General features: G+C 34.8%; 1 protein-coding gene across 1 annotated transcript in view; it reads left to right on the forward strand.

The window, feature by feature from the left end:
- Nucleotides 1-16,737, forward strand: part of ZNF236 (zinc finger protein 236) — a gene marked incomplete at its 5' end in the record, with an annotated part of 75,001 nt that overhangs the window by 19,636 nt on the left and 38,628 nt on the right. Inside the window, 7 exons of the mRNA XM_080338786.1 lie at nt 2,252-2,424; nt 5,810-5,956; nt 6,660-6,731; nt 10,212-10,415; nt 12,200-12,428; nt 14,014-14,286; nt 15,959-16,162. Coding sequence (XP_080194912.1) covers nt 2,252-2,424; nt 5,810-5,956; nt 6,660-6,731; nt 10,212-10,415; nt 12,200-12,428; nt 14,014-14,286; nt 15,959-16,162 — 1,302 coding nt within the window. The remainder of the gene's footprint in view (nt 1-2,251; nt 2,425-5,809; nt 5,957-6,659; nt 6,732-10,211; nt 10,416-12,199; nt 12,429-14,013; nt 14,287-15,958; nt 16,163-16,737) is intronic.

A 16,737-nucleotide genomic window follows, 5' to 3' on the forward strand; every position in this document is an offset into this window, starting at 1 on the left:
ACTTTGCCATGGGAGAAATAAAAATTCTGTTGTGGGACTTTCTTACGAATCTTTTTAAGCTTTATAATTTAATTGTAAACAGTAACACGAGATCACCCTTGTGTATGCTTTAAAAGTTGCCTCAAAGTAATATCCAAAAAAAGTAATTGAAAATTAACTTTCTTATTTTAGAGTTTGGTCTCTATCTGATAAATTACTTTAGCTTATTATAGTTGAAATTAAAGAGACAGAAGTATATTTGGTTGAGGAAACTTTTCTAAAGCATCGAAAAGTTCAAGATGGTTTATAATTCTTCTGAAGAATAAAAACATGTTTGTCTATTGGGAAATCAGAGACAGAAAATGTAGCTCCAGTCTGCCCATGATGGCGGGTCATTTTAAGTCCCAAGTAGCTAATGAATGCTCATTTATTTATGAAGTATGTTATTACTTTAAGTTCACAGACAGACTGTCTGGCATCTAGTTGCTTGAGGTGCTGTAAAATATGTAGGAAAAAATAACTCTGCTTTGAAGAGTTTAGAATACTTAAGTCTTTAATTTTTAAAAGAGCATGTCTATCCTATGTGTACATCATGTTAGTGTCTTAATTGCAATACTTTTTTGTTCATGGCTATTAATTTCAAGCACTTACACCCTTTGAGAAAAAAAATTAAGCCTCAGGGATTGCAGTTCCCATATTAATAACTAAGTAATGAGCCCCCCATTGCCCCTCCCAAATCTGTATTTTATGAAGTTATACTTGAGAAATACAGAAATTCCACATTTCCACACTAGATTTAAGATTTAATTTTTATAATTAAGTTTACTTAAATAGGCAAACTTAACCTAAGCAATACTTGTGCGTGTCCACCAGCAGCTATTAGTGGAAGCAAAGCCTTTTTACCTTTAAAAGCCCAATAGTAATTTTGTCACTGTATCTCAAGAAGATCTGAGTCAGTGTACTGTATTGTAAGCTATATTAAAAATATATAGTTAAAACCCACAGACGTTAAAGCACCTTCAAAACCCATAAGCAGCAGGACAAAATATATACATTACTTCAGAGTTGATACTATGTGAGTTACATGCTTGCAATCTGTTTCAGAAAATAGCTACAAACCATGTGAGTTTAATTAAGAATTGATCATTTTAAACTCAGTGTAATTACAGCTACATAATTAGAAAACATGTAAAAATATTCACTAAAATTTGCTTTAGTGTGTATAATATTTAGCACATGCTAATACTTCCTGGTGTAGCAGATATCATGTGCAGCCTGCTCATAGGAGTTTTGCTATAGAAACATGCAAAAGACAAAGTGTTAAGTGTTCTCAAGCTTCTGGAGTTACAACAGCTACACTATTTCACGAAAAGAAAAAAAAAAGAGTAATACTGAGTTGACAGTGGAGATTTCCATAGTATCTGTGTGTTTAAAATATGTAGCTTTTTAATATTTTAATGCAGTTCCATTATGTTTTGTCAGTTAAAATTTCTGCAGAGTCTTTTGAGCTTAACCTGTTAACGTACAAATAACTCCAAGTATACACAGCACTGAGAACGCCAAAATCAGGAGATGGTGACAGAGCATTCCTGTTACAATATTGCCTAGATTTTATTTAATATTCAATAATGATATAAACATTCAAGGTTTTAAAATTATTTTTTTTAGAAGAGCTGTATGTTATCTGACATAGTAAAAACTATATTTTACTGCATATTTTCAATAGGTGGCTGTAAAGAATGAATGGCTATTAATATTTATGGAGGAGTGAGAACCATAGGCCATCTTTTGCAGTGTTGCTGTGAGACTTTTTGATTTTAGTCTAAATAAAAAGTTATATTTTGGATAGTTATTTATCACTGTCCATTCCAGTCTCTGTTCCTCCATTTGTTTCCATGCAGGTATAGGCATTTCATGGGATTTGGTGTAAGAGTGCAGTTTGTGGTTTCCCTTTCCCCAGTGGTTTTGTTTACAAACTTCTGAGATCTTCCAAACCATAAGTTGAGGGAAGCTGTTCTAAATAATTGTTTTATAAAGGTGTCATTTATAGTGCTGATTTTTAACTGATCATCATCAGCTGGGTCATAAAACTTTCTCATTGAGCTACATCTTTATCGGAGTAGATGCTGAGATTAGTGGTCAAGGTACAGCTATCCATAGACAGTGTTTTATTTTAGCTGATACAATTATTTATTTAGATACAGGAAACTACTTACGTTTATTTAAAGCCTCTTACCCCACATTGTTCTTTTTTTTCTTTTTCTCCTTTCAGGTGAAAGACCTTTTAAATGCAGTGAATGTGGAAAAGCCTTTAACCAGAAGGGGGCATTGCAGACCCACATGATCAAGCACACTGGTGAAAAACCCCATGCTTGTGCCTTTTGTCCTGCAGCCTTTTCTCAGAAAGGCAATCTTCAGTCACACATACAGAGAGTTCATTCAGAGGTAAATATGATTATTCATCAAGTGGTTGGTGCTAATATACTGCTTGTTTCATTTTCAGCATTTAAATTGCCCTGTTTGGTATTCCAGTGCTCTCTGGTCCTTTTTGAAGTCAATATAAATTTACTGCTCTAGTATAGATTATAGTTTGTTGGTTTTACCTGCAAATGCAGTTTTCCTAAAATAGCGTAATCTGAATAAACATATACTTAAGGTAATTGGCAAAACCCTAATTTACTATTGTCTTTTCAGTACCTTGACAGATTAAGAAATTACTAGTGGTTTTAGCTGTATAAAAATGTATCTGTGTCAGTCTTGGGAGAACGAAGGCTACAATCAGATGAAAGTAAACAAAAAGCAGCAAAGCAGAAAATGCTGAAAAATTTCAAGGCCAAACAGCAACCCACTGACTCCGTCATAGAGCATACTTGCAATTTGTCTTTGAAGTGTATATTTTGCAGCCCTTTTCAGAGCTTTTTCAACTACAAGTAGAAAAAAAGTATGAAAAAAGCGTTATTGCTTTATGCTGATTTTCTTCTTTCCTCTTTGTGACAGACAATTTTTTAAGATTCAAAAGGTACTGCTGTGGTAATATAATATAATCTTCTGAGCAGCAGTGGCTGTGCAACTTTGTTCAGTGATTTCCTTGCTGACTTTAGTGATTTGTCATTGGAAATACCCATATAAAAAGATCTAGTTTTGATTTGGAAGGCATAAAGTGATAGAGGCAGGGATTTTTTTATTCTTTTCCCTGCATGTAGAATATAATATTTGCTCTCACTTTTTCGCCTAGCTCTCTCTAGGATTTGCTTTCTTGCTTTCCATTTATGTGTTACGATAAATCTTACGTTTTGGGTTTTTTTTACTAAGGATCCTTTTAGTGTGTTAGAGGTTCTTACTTTTAAGATCTGGTCCTTCATAGACTAGTATTTTGTTATACACTTAATTATGTTAAATCATATGTTTACATTTCATATGAATTGGTATGCCTTATCTTCCTCACTGTTCAGAGCTCCCCATGTGATAGCTTTTGTTACGTGAAAAAAATGTGCCAGCATTAATTTCATAATTTGCATAGCTTTTTTTCAATATTACAAGAATGCTGCAGATCAAACCAAAAATATTCTTCACTTTTTTTCTCTGTTACTCTGTTTTTCTTTCAATAAAAAATAAGGTTGTGGGATAAGGGACTTTAAATGCTGCCTGTTGATCACATCTTAAGTCATGTTTTGTGATCCTGAGCCTATATTTTCTATATTTTACTTATTGCTTTGGATCATTTCTTGATTTTTTTTTTTTCCTTCTTTCTTGCTGTCTGTATGTTTACTTCTGTTAATTCTTCATTTTATCCTGAGACAGTCACAAAATAACATTACAGGTGATAATGAAACAGGTTGATTCTCAGTTTGTTTATCACTGCTTAGTTGTATCAGTATTTTATTAGTTTATACGTCTTTCTAAAGGTCTTATTACCAGTTTGAGCTAATGTCAGGAAATACAAAATTCCATACGATGTTACAGGGAGTGCAGCATATTTTCTTTTGAAGACTTTGTTCTCTGCATATTGAAAACACTACACTGGATCTGACTGCTCTGTGATAAACTGAGGAGGAGGAGGAGCAGGTTGGAATGGTTGGAATCTATAGGTTTAGCTGCTTTGATTACCTCAACCTCTTGGCTTGAAAGTCCCAAAGAAGTTGCTGCTGATCACTTTCTTATTGTATGTGTTCAAATTCAGTTCAAACTACATGGTAAATTTCCCTGTCCTTCACAGTGTTATTTTTTTTGGTGGGTTTTATAATTTTTTTTCCACATGGTCCCAATAGCCTTTGGCCTAATCTATCTTACCTTCTTTCTACTTAGAACTGAAAAATTGATTTTATCTTTTCTTGGAAATTTCTAAAAGATATGTTTGCAAGAGTAAACTGAAGAGAGACAAAATTTGAAGATTATCCACATTTTTTCTTCCCTTTTCTTCCATTTTGATTATATATGATGTTACATCTTAATTGATGAAATTGCATTTTAGTTTTGTTCCTAAGTGTGTAGTGGTAGGAACTTGTAAGGAGGGAAAAGTCTGGGACCTCATTTGCCAGATGACATTTGTTTTGCTCTCTGGTGCTTCCTGATGTTGAGAAATGCCAATAGGAGATGACAGTCATGGATGTAGATTATTGTTGACCTGATATCTGAGAGATACCAGACTTGGCTCCGTAAATGGATATCAGTAACTTGGAAAAATAAGCCAGTGTAGCTCTCATAATTTGTCCCGTCCCACCTAAGTGAGATTAGGGGTGAGTTAACTGTGAGCACAGTGTACTCAGGTGTGAGTTAACTCTGGGTGCACTGTGCAGTAATGCAAATTGTTGACAGACAACAATTACTTGAGGTCTAATTCAGTTGCGAATTTATTAAAAGCACTTGGTGGAATTACAAATTACAGCAATTAGAGACTTGGCGAAAGTCTGTTACTGTATCACAAAACATAATGCGTTGAAAGCAAAAAACCCCTAAAACCAGTGGATTGGTGACAGTTAATAACTATAACACAAAACTTAACAAGACCTTAGTAGCAAAACTTATTACTTTGCTGTGCTCAGGAAAAGGAGGAAAAGAAAGAGAGAAAAATAAAAATAAGGTATGTTAGTTAGGGATAAGGGAGGGAGAGAAGGAAAAAATGAAGTAGATATGTTAGACTAAGATATCAGAGAGAAAGTAAGATATCACCACTCCACAGATTGATTGGTCATGTGACATCCTTTGGAATGCCGTGGATACGTTGAAGATTTCACTGCGTGCCACCACCTCATTCTATGCATGGGGTCGTTTTATAACCCAGTTCATTTACATGCAAGATAGGAGAGGCTGGTTCATCTCCTCCCTCTGTTTCCCCTTCATGCTGATTAGAAGGACCTTTCAGGAAATGGGTCTGGGATCTTCAAACTACGGGAACATTCATAGTACTGACCAGGAGTGAGTTGTTTTGCCCATCAGGGGTAGCTATTGGTTTGTGTTTTCTTCTGGCTTGTCTGCTAGGTGGTTCATCTCTGTCATCCCAATCAGGCCATGAGGCCTTCACAGCAACACTGTTAATTATGTGTAGTGACACTGTTAATTGTCTTTATTTCAGAAAGTTATGTTTCACACCACAGAATGCTGGGAAAGAAAAGACAAGGTGTCTGCCTTCACAGCTATCTATCTTTTCTGAACAAAGTAACAAAACCCAGATGCTTAAGGCAAAACATGATCCATTGTTTTGCTAGGGATGGAGAGAGTGCTTCAAGGTTGTCACATAAATAGTATATTTGTACCATGGATAAATAATGAAAAATATAAAATTTGGTTGATTTAGGGAAAACTTACCTAATTTTATTTTGTTTTATTGAAGGTGAAGAATGGCCCTACATACAACTGTACAGAATGTAGCTGTATCTTCAAAAGCTTGGGTAGTTTAAATACACATATCAGCAAGATGCACATGGGTGGTCCACAGAATTCTGCAAGCTCTTCAACAGATGTATCTCATGTTACAGCAGTAAGCTTTACTTGATATATGTGAAAATCTGTGTTAGGAGTTTAATTAGATGTATATCTTAATTCGAGTAATTGTGCACATAGGTTAGAACTGAAAGACCTGTAGCTGTTACTTGGGTTTTTTTTTTTTAATTCATTTGTGTTGTTAAATTTGGGTGGGATTTACAATTTGAAGGTTAAGGTGAAAATATAATACTTTATTCTACAATGAAGTAAAATATAATTCTGGTGCTTACAGATTGTGTGTGAAGGAAAAGTTTCCTCCTCACATAACATAAAAATAATTGTGAAGTTTTCCTGCAACAATGAAATTTAGAACTCTTCAAATTGTGTATTAGTTTTAACTAATTTTCAGGATTTGTTTATATAATTATAGTCCATAGAAGGACATAGTAGATTATTCTTCTGAGTGTTTCTGATAACTTGTTTTAAATGTTAGTTTCTTATTTGACAGATCATAAAGGAAAAAGCTCTGAATGTTGGTTTTGTTTTGTTTCCCTTTTTGTTGTTGTTTGGTTTAGTTTAGATGCTGTTGTTGTTTTCTTTACCAATATATAATAACGTATCTCTCCCATAGTCTAATTTTTTCTGTCCCTGGTCTCTATACTGTCAGAAAATGAACAATACAACTTTTATGGATATTAGTAATGTTTTTGTTCTTTTTGTACAAAGGCTTAAAATACTTTCTTTGTATTTCTTTGAAGGACTCTGTCACCCAGCCTCTAACAACATCCCCTGCTAATCTTTTGCAACCTGTTGATAACAAATGGAAAAATGTAAGTGTAGAGATTTTGTCATATTTTTGTGTCAAGACTAAAAGTGGGAGAAGCTTCACAGAATTTTGTAAGCTTTCATTTAACTGGTGAAAAAGCATATGCAATAGTCCCTGGTGATAAGTTGATCAGCTAATACGCAAAGGCAAACATCTTGGTGAATGCAGCTGGTTATTTAGGAATAGAACAGGTGTTAAGTGGTTTATATTCCCTTGTTTGTTATACATACATGATTTTGCATATAATTCTGTTCAGTAGCTCTTCAAAATGGAGGTGAATACTCTCCTGTATAAAAAGAACAGAGGAGAATAAGAACTCCTCAATAAAATGCTGAGTTATCCTGCCCCTCTGACTTGACTGCATGGGGACACCAAGATTTGCCTGTCAAGGGAAGGAGCTGTTGGTGCTTGTTGAGTTGGTTGGAATTGAGGCAGCAGGGGAACCGTGGGGCTTGAGGGAAGCCTGTCAAACCGGGGAAGGATGATGCAGGGCTGGCTTTCTGGAACCCCATAGCAATCAGTCTTGATGCACAGGCAGGTGTGTCTTGATGTTCCTATTGCAGTGAGAGCATTACTGTATTTTTTGCAGCTATGTAGCATGTTGTTTGTCAGCTGCAGGCTGCAGCATGGTATCTCAGTGGCAGATGGATTTGATTTATGTTCCCCCCTCTTCCCAGCTGTAGCCACTGATTATCTCATCATGTACTAGAATTCATAAAACCAAGGACTAGGAGATGCGGCAGTATTGCTTTAAGGTTGCTATAACCAGTCTATCCACTTCTGTTGTTATCTTTTACTGTGAATTCAGTGTTCCAGGACCAGTTAACTTAAAGCTGAACTGAACTGATGTGAACTACTTAATTTCTAATATTTGCTGTATTAATTAATTATATTATGCTTCTTATAAGATTCTAAAAAGTATTCAAAATGACTGTGCTTCAAAAGCAGTTTATTTTAAGTAAATTTTCTGGTTTTTTAAACCCTTGGTAAGGAGCGGCATCAGAGGTGATGCCTGATTATTATGGAGGTTGTGTGTGTGACAGTACAGGTCTGAAAAGAAGATAGTAATAAATTAGGATACACTTTATTCTAGGTTAAACATGGCATATTTCTAAGTAATGAAGTTTTAGAAAATTACAGACTGCATATAGTTGTGCCAGTTCTATGTTCTAGAAATGGAGGGAGAAACTTGCCTAGAATGTAGTGTGTCAATACATATTAGAATTCCTGAAGTATGATACAATATATTTTATTATTGAAGAGATTCAAATATTTAAGGATGACTTGGTGTACTGTTTTGAAAAAAAAAGGGGAAAAATCTGTAATTTCTTTAATAGAGAAAAGAAAAATGTTTTGAGGGTTGAAGCTAGACAAATTCACACTTTGAAATAAAGTATGGTGTTTTAGTGTGGATCATTTACTGTTGGAACAACTCTTTGAAGTTGGATAGTAACAGAAAAAGTTGCCACAATAAATAATTTGATTTAAAGAACAGCTGTAATTTCTGTACAGCTAGTTTACTTGAAGGAATAATTCATTCAGAGCAGTCATGTGGTCTGTGCTACACAGCAGATCAGATAGACCAAGGGTGATCACAAGGTCCACTATTCTAACAAAACAAATGTGGAATTATGAAGCAGTAATACAACAGTTCCTTCTACATGCTGTTTTTAAAATCAGGTATTGAAGTGAGACCTACAAAAAGACCTCTGAAACTTCTTAAAATGAACAGGGTATCTTAACAGTAATGGTAACAAACTTTGTTTGTGTGCCTGTGTATTATTTTTCAAAAAAGACAATCTCCATGAGACTCTGTGTAAACTGCTGTATAATATGTGAACATACTGCCTAAATACATCTAGTACTATAATTTTCATGTCAAAGATGATGTTGAGCAGTTCCTTCCCTAATAATTTTTTTTCTCTTGCTAAAGCCTGGGAGAGTTTTATAGACTTCTTAGTGTAGGCTTCCTGCTCTACTAAAGAGCTTCCCTGCTTTCTGTTGCAAGAAAATGAACTGTCTCCATGAAGAGTCTTTAGCAGAACAATTTGCTTTGGTTTATTGGACTGAAAATGACATATAGTGTTTTATATTGTAAAATACATATTGAAATATTTATAGCACTTTTGCTAAATTGGAATCTGAAGAAATTGAGTCTTTCCATCTGTCCCACTGGTGAGGTGAAAAAAGACAAAGTCATGTTTAAATCAGTATAATATAATAGCAAGTGCTATTCTCGCATTCATACAAGAGATATGAGATAAGGGTTTGTTTTAATCATCTCATGAGAAGGCATTAGGAATACTTCATCAAATTCTCAGGATATAACCTGAGTCAAGCTGTTTTTTCTTAATGTATTTCTAACAATCCTCAAATATGGTGACAGTGTCATTTTAACTGTCCAGTGTAATGTCAGCATAAAGAAAATCTCAGGGGAGTATTCAGATTGGAAAAAATATTACAGAACTGAAGGTGAAGATTATTCTTTGTTAAAAATGATCTGAAAGAAGATAGTGTTTTATATATATGTGTTTGTGTGTACTCCTGGAAGTGATTATTTTTTGAGAACAGAAGTGAATATTAGAAGTAAATATCCAGTGTGTTCTAAGAAACAGAATTACGGGGCTAGCTATTATGTAAACATATGCTTCTCTTTTCTGCAGTAAAATAAATTACTGAAAGCAGTTGTTTCAGTAATGGTGTACTTACGGAGTCTATTTCTTGTAAGGAAGAGAAGTTTATAAATGAAGGAGGATAGGAGGAGGTTTTACTTCTGATTCTAGAAAGAAATGCCAAGGCTTTTAATCACTTTCTTTTCTTCATATTTGTTACTAGGGTAGCATAAGATATAACTATCAAATCAAATATTAAGAAATTTTATTTTTAGACTTCTAAATTTTGTTAGTATTTTGACACATCTAAATGTTAATTTAATTTTTTTAGAGTATAAGATATTCTTCTGAAATAAAGAGATTTAGAAGATTGAGAGTTGAAGGGAAAAAAGTTAGTAGTTTTATTGTTCTGAAAGGTTTTGATGTAACACCACAAATAACTTCATTTAAAAAATATCAACTAATAGAAGGTTATTTTTCCAAAGGACTTGTTTTAGTTAAGTGAGAACTTTAAAAGACAACCATGTCAGTGACATTTATTTGTTTTACAATTACTTTTCATGTGGAATTCAGTAATTGATCCCTGTGTTTTGTAAACTGGTTGGAAGTTTCAGTAGCTAAGATAAACTTAATTAAAGCTATAAATTTAGAGTTATGCAGCTTGGAAAGAACCCCAGAAAAGGGATGTACAGAAGTAATTCTTCAGTGGAGTGAGCAGACCTTTAATGACAGCCCTGTATAATTCTCATGTCTCACAGAAGTGGACATCCTTGTAGTGGGCAGTTAACAGACATTTTGAATAAGGCAGCCAAATAGATCAGTTCATATATGCTTTTCATCTTCCTCTACGAATGTACTGCTGTTTATTTCAGGCCACACATTTTCGGTCTCCACTTCTTCAACAGACAGAAACCCAGGTGTCTTCAGCTACTGCTCATCAGGGTCAGCAGGCCGTAACTGATGTCATCCAACAGCTCCTTGAGTTATCAGAACCAGGTCCTGTAGAAAATAACCAGCCACAACAACCTGTTCAACAACTGAACATTGCAGTGGGACTCAATAGAGATATTTTACAGGTAAGAGCTGTGTCTAAGAACAGATTTGTGTTTCACTGTTTCCTTTCTTATGTTTAGTGAAATGTGTTCTCAGTGTTTACAATGATAGCATTGCTTCTGCATTTCTAAATGATTTATCAATCAAGAAAGAATTGAAAAGATCTACTGAATGAATATGGAATGCACCAAGATATCTTCCATCTGCATGTATGAATGAGGAGCCCCTGGACAAACTCAAACACAGAAGGGAAGCCTGCAGAGGGTGGAAGCAAGGACAGGTAGCCTGGAAGGAATCCAGGCAAATTATCTGAGCAGCCCAGGATCAGGTTAGGAAAGCTAAAGCCCTGGTAGAATTAAATCTGGCCAGGGATGTCAAGAGCAACAAGAAAAGATTCTATAGGTATGTCGATGATAGAAGCAAGACTAGAAAAAATGTGGGCCCTTTGTCTAATTTTATAAAAGCAAGGTTATAAATATTAATTACATGACCTGTAGGAAAACTTTAAGTCCACACATCCATACATGCATGTTCTTTTGATCCCTTTGTTTGTTTTCCTGTTGCCTAGAAGCAGCTTGTGGCACATGCTGAAGTTATGTGATGGTTAAAACGTGATGACACTTAAGAGAAAAAAAGTTTTTATCTGGTTAAAAAATGAGAATGTATATGGAGCCTTTATCTTGTTCTAATTAAGAAGAGCTATTTGAGTATTTCCTACTGGTGCAAAGAAAAATCCTTCCCATGTCAGATCAATGTTTTGTGCAAACCACTATTCTGTCCTTGATAATGGCAGCAGGAGATTCTGTGTAACAGAAGAGATGCAGGCAGTTATTCTACTGTCAGTGCTTGTTCTGCAAACTCCACTGCGTAATGGAACAGAGCAGAGGATATTCTTCTCTAGTACTGGTGGTATCCTGCTAAGCTTTAAGCTGTTTTTCTGTCTCTAGCACTTTAATACCATTTGAATTTCTTTCTGGAAGACCTGAATGTTATGTGTAGATATGTGCTGGTTCAATATGTTACCTGTGCTGAGTTCTGTAGTGCTTGGAATGTGATGTGTAGTTGCACCAAATCATAATACAAAATATAACTATTATTGTGATAGCTATTGAAAAAAAAAAATCTCTGAGGTTGGTTCTTTAAGTTATTGTATGAGCATCACTAGCCATATTGTTGTACAAAATAAAACATGGTTTTCTTCCAAGCAATTAAATATCTGCACACTTCCTACTTCAATGTGTGTTTGAGGTCTTCGATCCAGAGCCTTTTCAGACACAATAGTGTCCATAAAGATTCCGACACTATAGTTCCTTCCAGATGTACATAAATATGAGTGCATAGCTCTTGCCTCAGACTGATGTTTATCAGTGGTTTGTTAAGAAAGGCTTTTGAGTTTTTCCAAGCCTTTCTTTGGTTTAGTATTCTTACTTTTTCTTTATACCATCTATGGCTTCTCTGTAAATTGATGAGCTTCAAATTTGACCTTTTACGGGGAACTATTCTCTTGTGTAGTAAGCATCAGAGTTAGCTATATATTCCTGGCATATGCTTGATTCTGTAGAAACAATTGGCACTTTTCTGAAAGGCGGTTGTTGGCACATGTATTAGTGCAGGAAATCCAACTTAAAATCTCACAGACAATCTAAAGTCAGTGTTGTGTAAGAGTGTTTTTGCAAATTTGGTATCCAGCTGAAATTCTGTGAGGATGACACATTCCTTTAATTATATTTGTATTATATCTTCTAAGAAAAGTTTGCGCAACCGTGGAATGTTTCTTTCTTAATCTAGTTTTTTTGTTCTCTTTTAGCAAGCTTTAGAGAACAGTGGGTTATCTTCAATTCCTGTCCCTGCACATCCTACCGAGTGCAGCCAGGCCAAGACTCCTGGGGCCCAGGATCAGAACCCAGATGTCCAGACTCTCTCAAATCATCAGGCTGACTCTAATCATGCAGAACAAGATAAGGAGCAAGAGAGTACAGATAAACTGGAGAAAAAAGAAAAAAAGGTTATTAAGAAAAAATCGCCATTTTTACCTGGTAATGTTGCCACTGCTCGCTACTTTTTGTGCTGTAAGACCTATAGTATTTGTGAGTGTGATGGATTTGTAAAGGACTTTCCCAAAACACACTGTGGATCAGTTATGGACTTCATTTACTCTTATCTAACACACAGTATTTGCATAAATTATGATCAATAACATTTATAACTTTCATTATACTGAGAAAAAAACATATTGGAATGGCATTAAGTGAAGTTACAGTGTTAAATTGTCTGGATTTAGAGCAGTGGAGATTTTGGAAGAGGATAAAAAAGAAAGAATATGAATCTCTTTCCCAGCTTCGCTGATCTAGGCCATGTGAGGAAGGATGAAGGTTGACCTGGTGAATAGTACTTCATGTAACCTATGTTTGGAATGACACTTACTATTATGATACTGTCACCATAAATACATGATAATATTCCACCTCTGTACTGTACTGTGTGTATGGATTTTGTCTCTGTGTGCTTAAATAGTGTTAAAGTTGCTCAAGCTTTGATGTTGCTGGTTTGTAGATACATTGATGTTGCTCATTTCCTTGCAAGGGATGCAGAAATTGATCCAAAATCAAAAACTCATCCAGCATAACAGTGCTAAAAATCAACATCAGCTTTTTCCTTGGGTAATAACTGTTTTGTTCCTTGTGAGTAACAGTAACAGCTTTCTAACTCTGACTACAAATAAAAATAAAAGGCCACTGCTCTACAGTTGAACACAACTGCCTTTATTTCTTGATAAAATAATATAATGTTGGTGTTTTGGCACGATTTACAGAAAAAAAACCCAACACTTTGTCAACTGATTCAGATGAGTGAATATCTGCTATTAAATAACATATGCAAGAAAAAACGCTGATAGGCTTTAGAAATGTCTTTCGTCATTTTTTGTTGAGAAAAGATATGCTGTGGCTTTAGGATGGAGTTTAGGGTTTTTGGATCATAAAGCAGCTTTTGTGAAAAAGTAACCTTAGATTGTAAATGTTTCAGAAGGACTTTTTTTACGCATTTTTTTGCTCCTTTAAATATTTATAAATTGTAATTCAAGTCTGAATTTGGAGAAAAGAGGGCCATACAAAGTATCTCATCCAGCAAGTAAGAGAAGTGTTTTGTACTTAAAATAATTCAGTGTGGTTATAGTTGAGGAGTTCACTGTTGGAAAATTTTGTTAGATGTGGTACTTATAAGTTAACTGGTATATCATATTGCATTACACCTACATTCTGTGTTTCTAAGTGGCATACAAACTGCATTGTTTCTTTCTATTCTGTGAAGTCAGACATTTCTTAGCTTTTTCTTTCTTCTTTTTTTTTTTTAAACTTTTTTTTTCAATAGCATAAAAATGTGTGAATTTCCACTGAATTATCTTTGGGGTTCTTTTTGTCATTCCAGCTTATCACTATTTTTGTGAAGTAGAACACATCTGATAGAGAAGTTAATTGTCTACAAAGTGCATTTTAATGGCATCTATTTGGCAAAATGTTTTTGTTTTGACTGCTTTGTATAATGGTGCAAGCGTAGTGGAATTTTTGAAGAACTTTTAAAATGTTTCCAATACATTCATTTTGATGTTGTCCCTTATTTTAGGTTCTATACGTGAAGAAAATGGAATAAGGTGGCATGTTTGTCCGTATTGCTCTAAAGAGTTTAAAAAACCAAGTGATCTAGTGCGTCACATTCGCATTCATACCCATGAGAAGCCATTCAAGTGTCCCCAGTGTTTCCGCGCCTTTGCCGTTAAGAGTACTCTCACAGCACACATAAAAACACATACTGGCATTAAAGCTTTCAAGTGCCAATTTTGTATGAAATGCTTTTCCACCTCAGGGAGTTTAAAAGTTCATATTCGTCTGCATACAGGTAAGGCCTCAAAATTGCTTTTCTGTTTTCTGTTGTGTGGGTGAGACATTGAATGAAAAAAAAAAAAAAATGAAGTGCTTAAACTCTAGAGATGTCTACCGTGACATTGATATCTGCCAGAAAATGATCTGATTTTAGTGTCTTATAAGATGAACTTAACTTTTTTGTCATAACTTTCTCGTGTTTCCTGGCTTTGAAACTTTAGGCTCTTAAAAAAGCCTTGGACGCTTTCTGATGATGAGGTAGCTGTTGCTCCCTTTTAATATCACTATTGTGCTTTCTAAAGAGTCGTATTCTTCGAATTTGATTTCTGATTTTACTTATCCCCAGTCATCTTTCATGTGTATTCTGCATCCTTTCTGCCCTCCCCTTCCCCCAGCTCTTTGATAATTTCACTGTATCACTCAGGACTGTTCAGTTACTTCCCATTTTATCTTCAACAATAAGATGTTTATCGGTGTTTTTACCAATTTATCTGTTTCCACCATCTTATGCTGCATACCTTAAAACTCCTCTGTTTATGTGGTTCTTGTTTACATCATATATGATGTCTTCAGTGTCTGTTTTTCTGTGGCTGAACTTCTATCCTCCGCATAGAGAAAAATGAATTTTCCACTCTTGGAGGCCTGTGTGGTTGTTTTCCACTTCTCTTGTTTTGTTCTTGCAGGTAAATAAGCTCTCAGCAAGATAAACTCATCAATGTGCTGCTCTTTCTTTACACTCCTGTTTATATATTTACATTCTGCGAAAGTAGCATTTATTTGCTGTGTGCATTTGGTGTTCAATATGTTTTACAGTCAGATGGCTTTAATCCATGAGTTATCAATGTCGGATTCATCTGCAGAAAGTTTTTCACTTTGATTTTTGTGAACTTGGGAACCAGTATTATTTTCTGTTACTTTAAACTCAACCTTACTATATTTAAGAAGTCAAACACATTCGAAGTGGCATAAGCACTTGGTGGCTTGAAAAATAGTCCAATGTTTGTGGAACCCCAGCATGTATTTAGCCATCGTTCAGCACACTTGTTTTTCCTATCAGAAATGTTTGGTTCTTCCTCTGTCTAGTAGGTCAGGCTTACTGGGTCAAGTTAGAGGTCTCTGTAACTTAGAAGTTCTCCAGTATCCTTTCCAATGAGAGATTTCTGCTGGATTTTGCATTCCAGAAGTTTTTCTTCAATAATTCCTGTGGGCGTGCTTTTTTGACTGCTATCAAAGAGTGCTGACATTTTCAGAGACCTATCTAGAATTTCTTTTGACTTTGTCACATTGCTGTTCCTCTGTTTTGTCCTTTTGTGTATAATTTCGCTATGTGTTTCCTGATTCTTTTTTTCTCACAGTATTTGTTGATTTTGGAAGGACATTTGACCTGCTATCTGTAATTGCTAGAATAGCTTCTGGAACCCTTTCAAAATTGCTGTCACTTTTGTATCATCCAGTTTCTTGGCAATAAGCTTGCTTAAAGTGGTGTGTTAAAACCAGTTAGTAGTTCAATCATCTCATATTTACTTTTGATTGTATTTTATGGACCTGTTTTGAAAACCTATTTAACAATAAACACTCTGATAGGAAACAAAAAGGAAAACACAGAAAAGAGAATCTCTATTTCAAAGCTACATTTCTAGGGTGGTGAAAATAAAATCACAAACTAATTTTTTTTTTTTTTTTTTCAGGTGTTAGGCCTTTTGCTTGTCCTCACTGTGACAAAAAGTTTAGAACATCAGGCCACCGGAAAACTCATATTGCTTCACATTTTAAACATACTGAACTAAGAAAGCTGCGACATCAGCGTAAACCTGCAAAAGTTCGAGTAGGAAAGACAAGTGTTCCAGTACCAGACATTCCTTTGCAAGAGCCCATACTCATAACTGATCTAGGTAAAGAGCAAGTAAATCTGTGCTCTCTTGAAATCTGGGTTTCAGTGGAAAATACCAGTTTAACTGAGCAAACACATTCAGAGCTTACTCAGAAAGATGCGCTTTGAAATAAGTCATCAGAAATAATCAGGCTTCAGAAAAGTGTTGTATTTGCTTGCACTAGAATTAATATGAAGAGTATTTTTTACTTACAGAGAACTGAGTAATCCTTATAGAAAAATGTGTGTGCATTTTTACATTAAGAGAAGAGCTTAATTTAAGTATTGTTAGGCTGTTGATATAGAAAAGATGCCAGACAGTTCATGACCTAGATTCTTAAGATGAATAGGTTTATTCAAATCACATGTATTAATGAGTTGGTGTGTTATATGATTTCAGTGTATTTATTATAATTGTGACTTCAGCTGAATTAGTGGTAATCATTAGTGGTAATATTTCAAAAAAGGGCAAAATAGTTCTTGAATATGCTATAGAGAATTCATACAGTTATTTTAATTATGTTGTAGAATAATTGTTACAATATTATGTAAAACCACGTTTTGGAAGAAGTTGTTGTACCACTCAAGACAACATAT

This window comes from Nesoenas mayeri (assembly GCF_963082525.1).
Source record: "Nesoenas mayeri genome assembly, chromosome: 2".
Lineage (NCBI taxonomy): Eukaryota > Metazoa > Chordata > Aves > Columbiformes > Columbidae > Nesoenas > Nesoenas mayeri.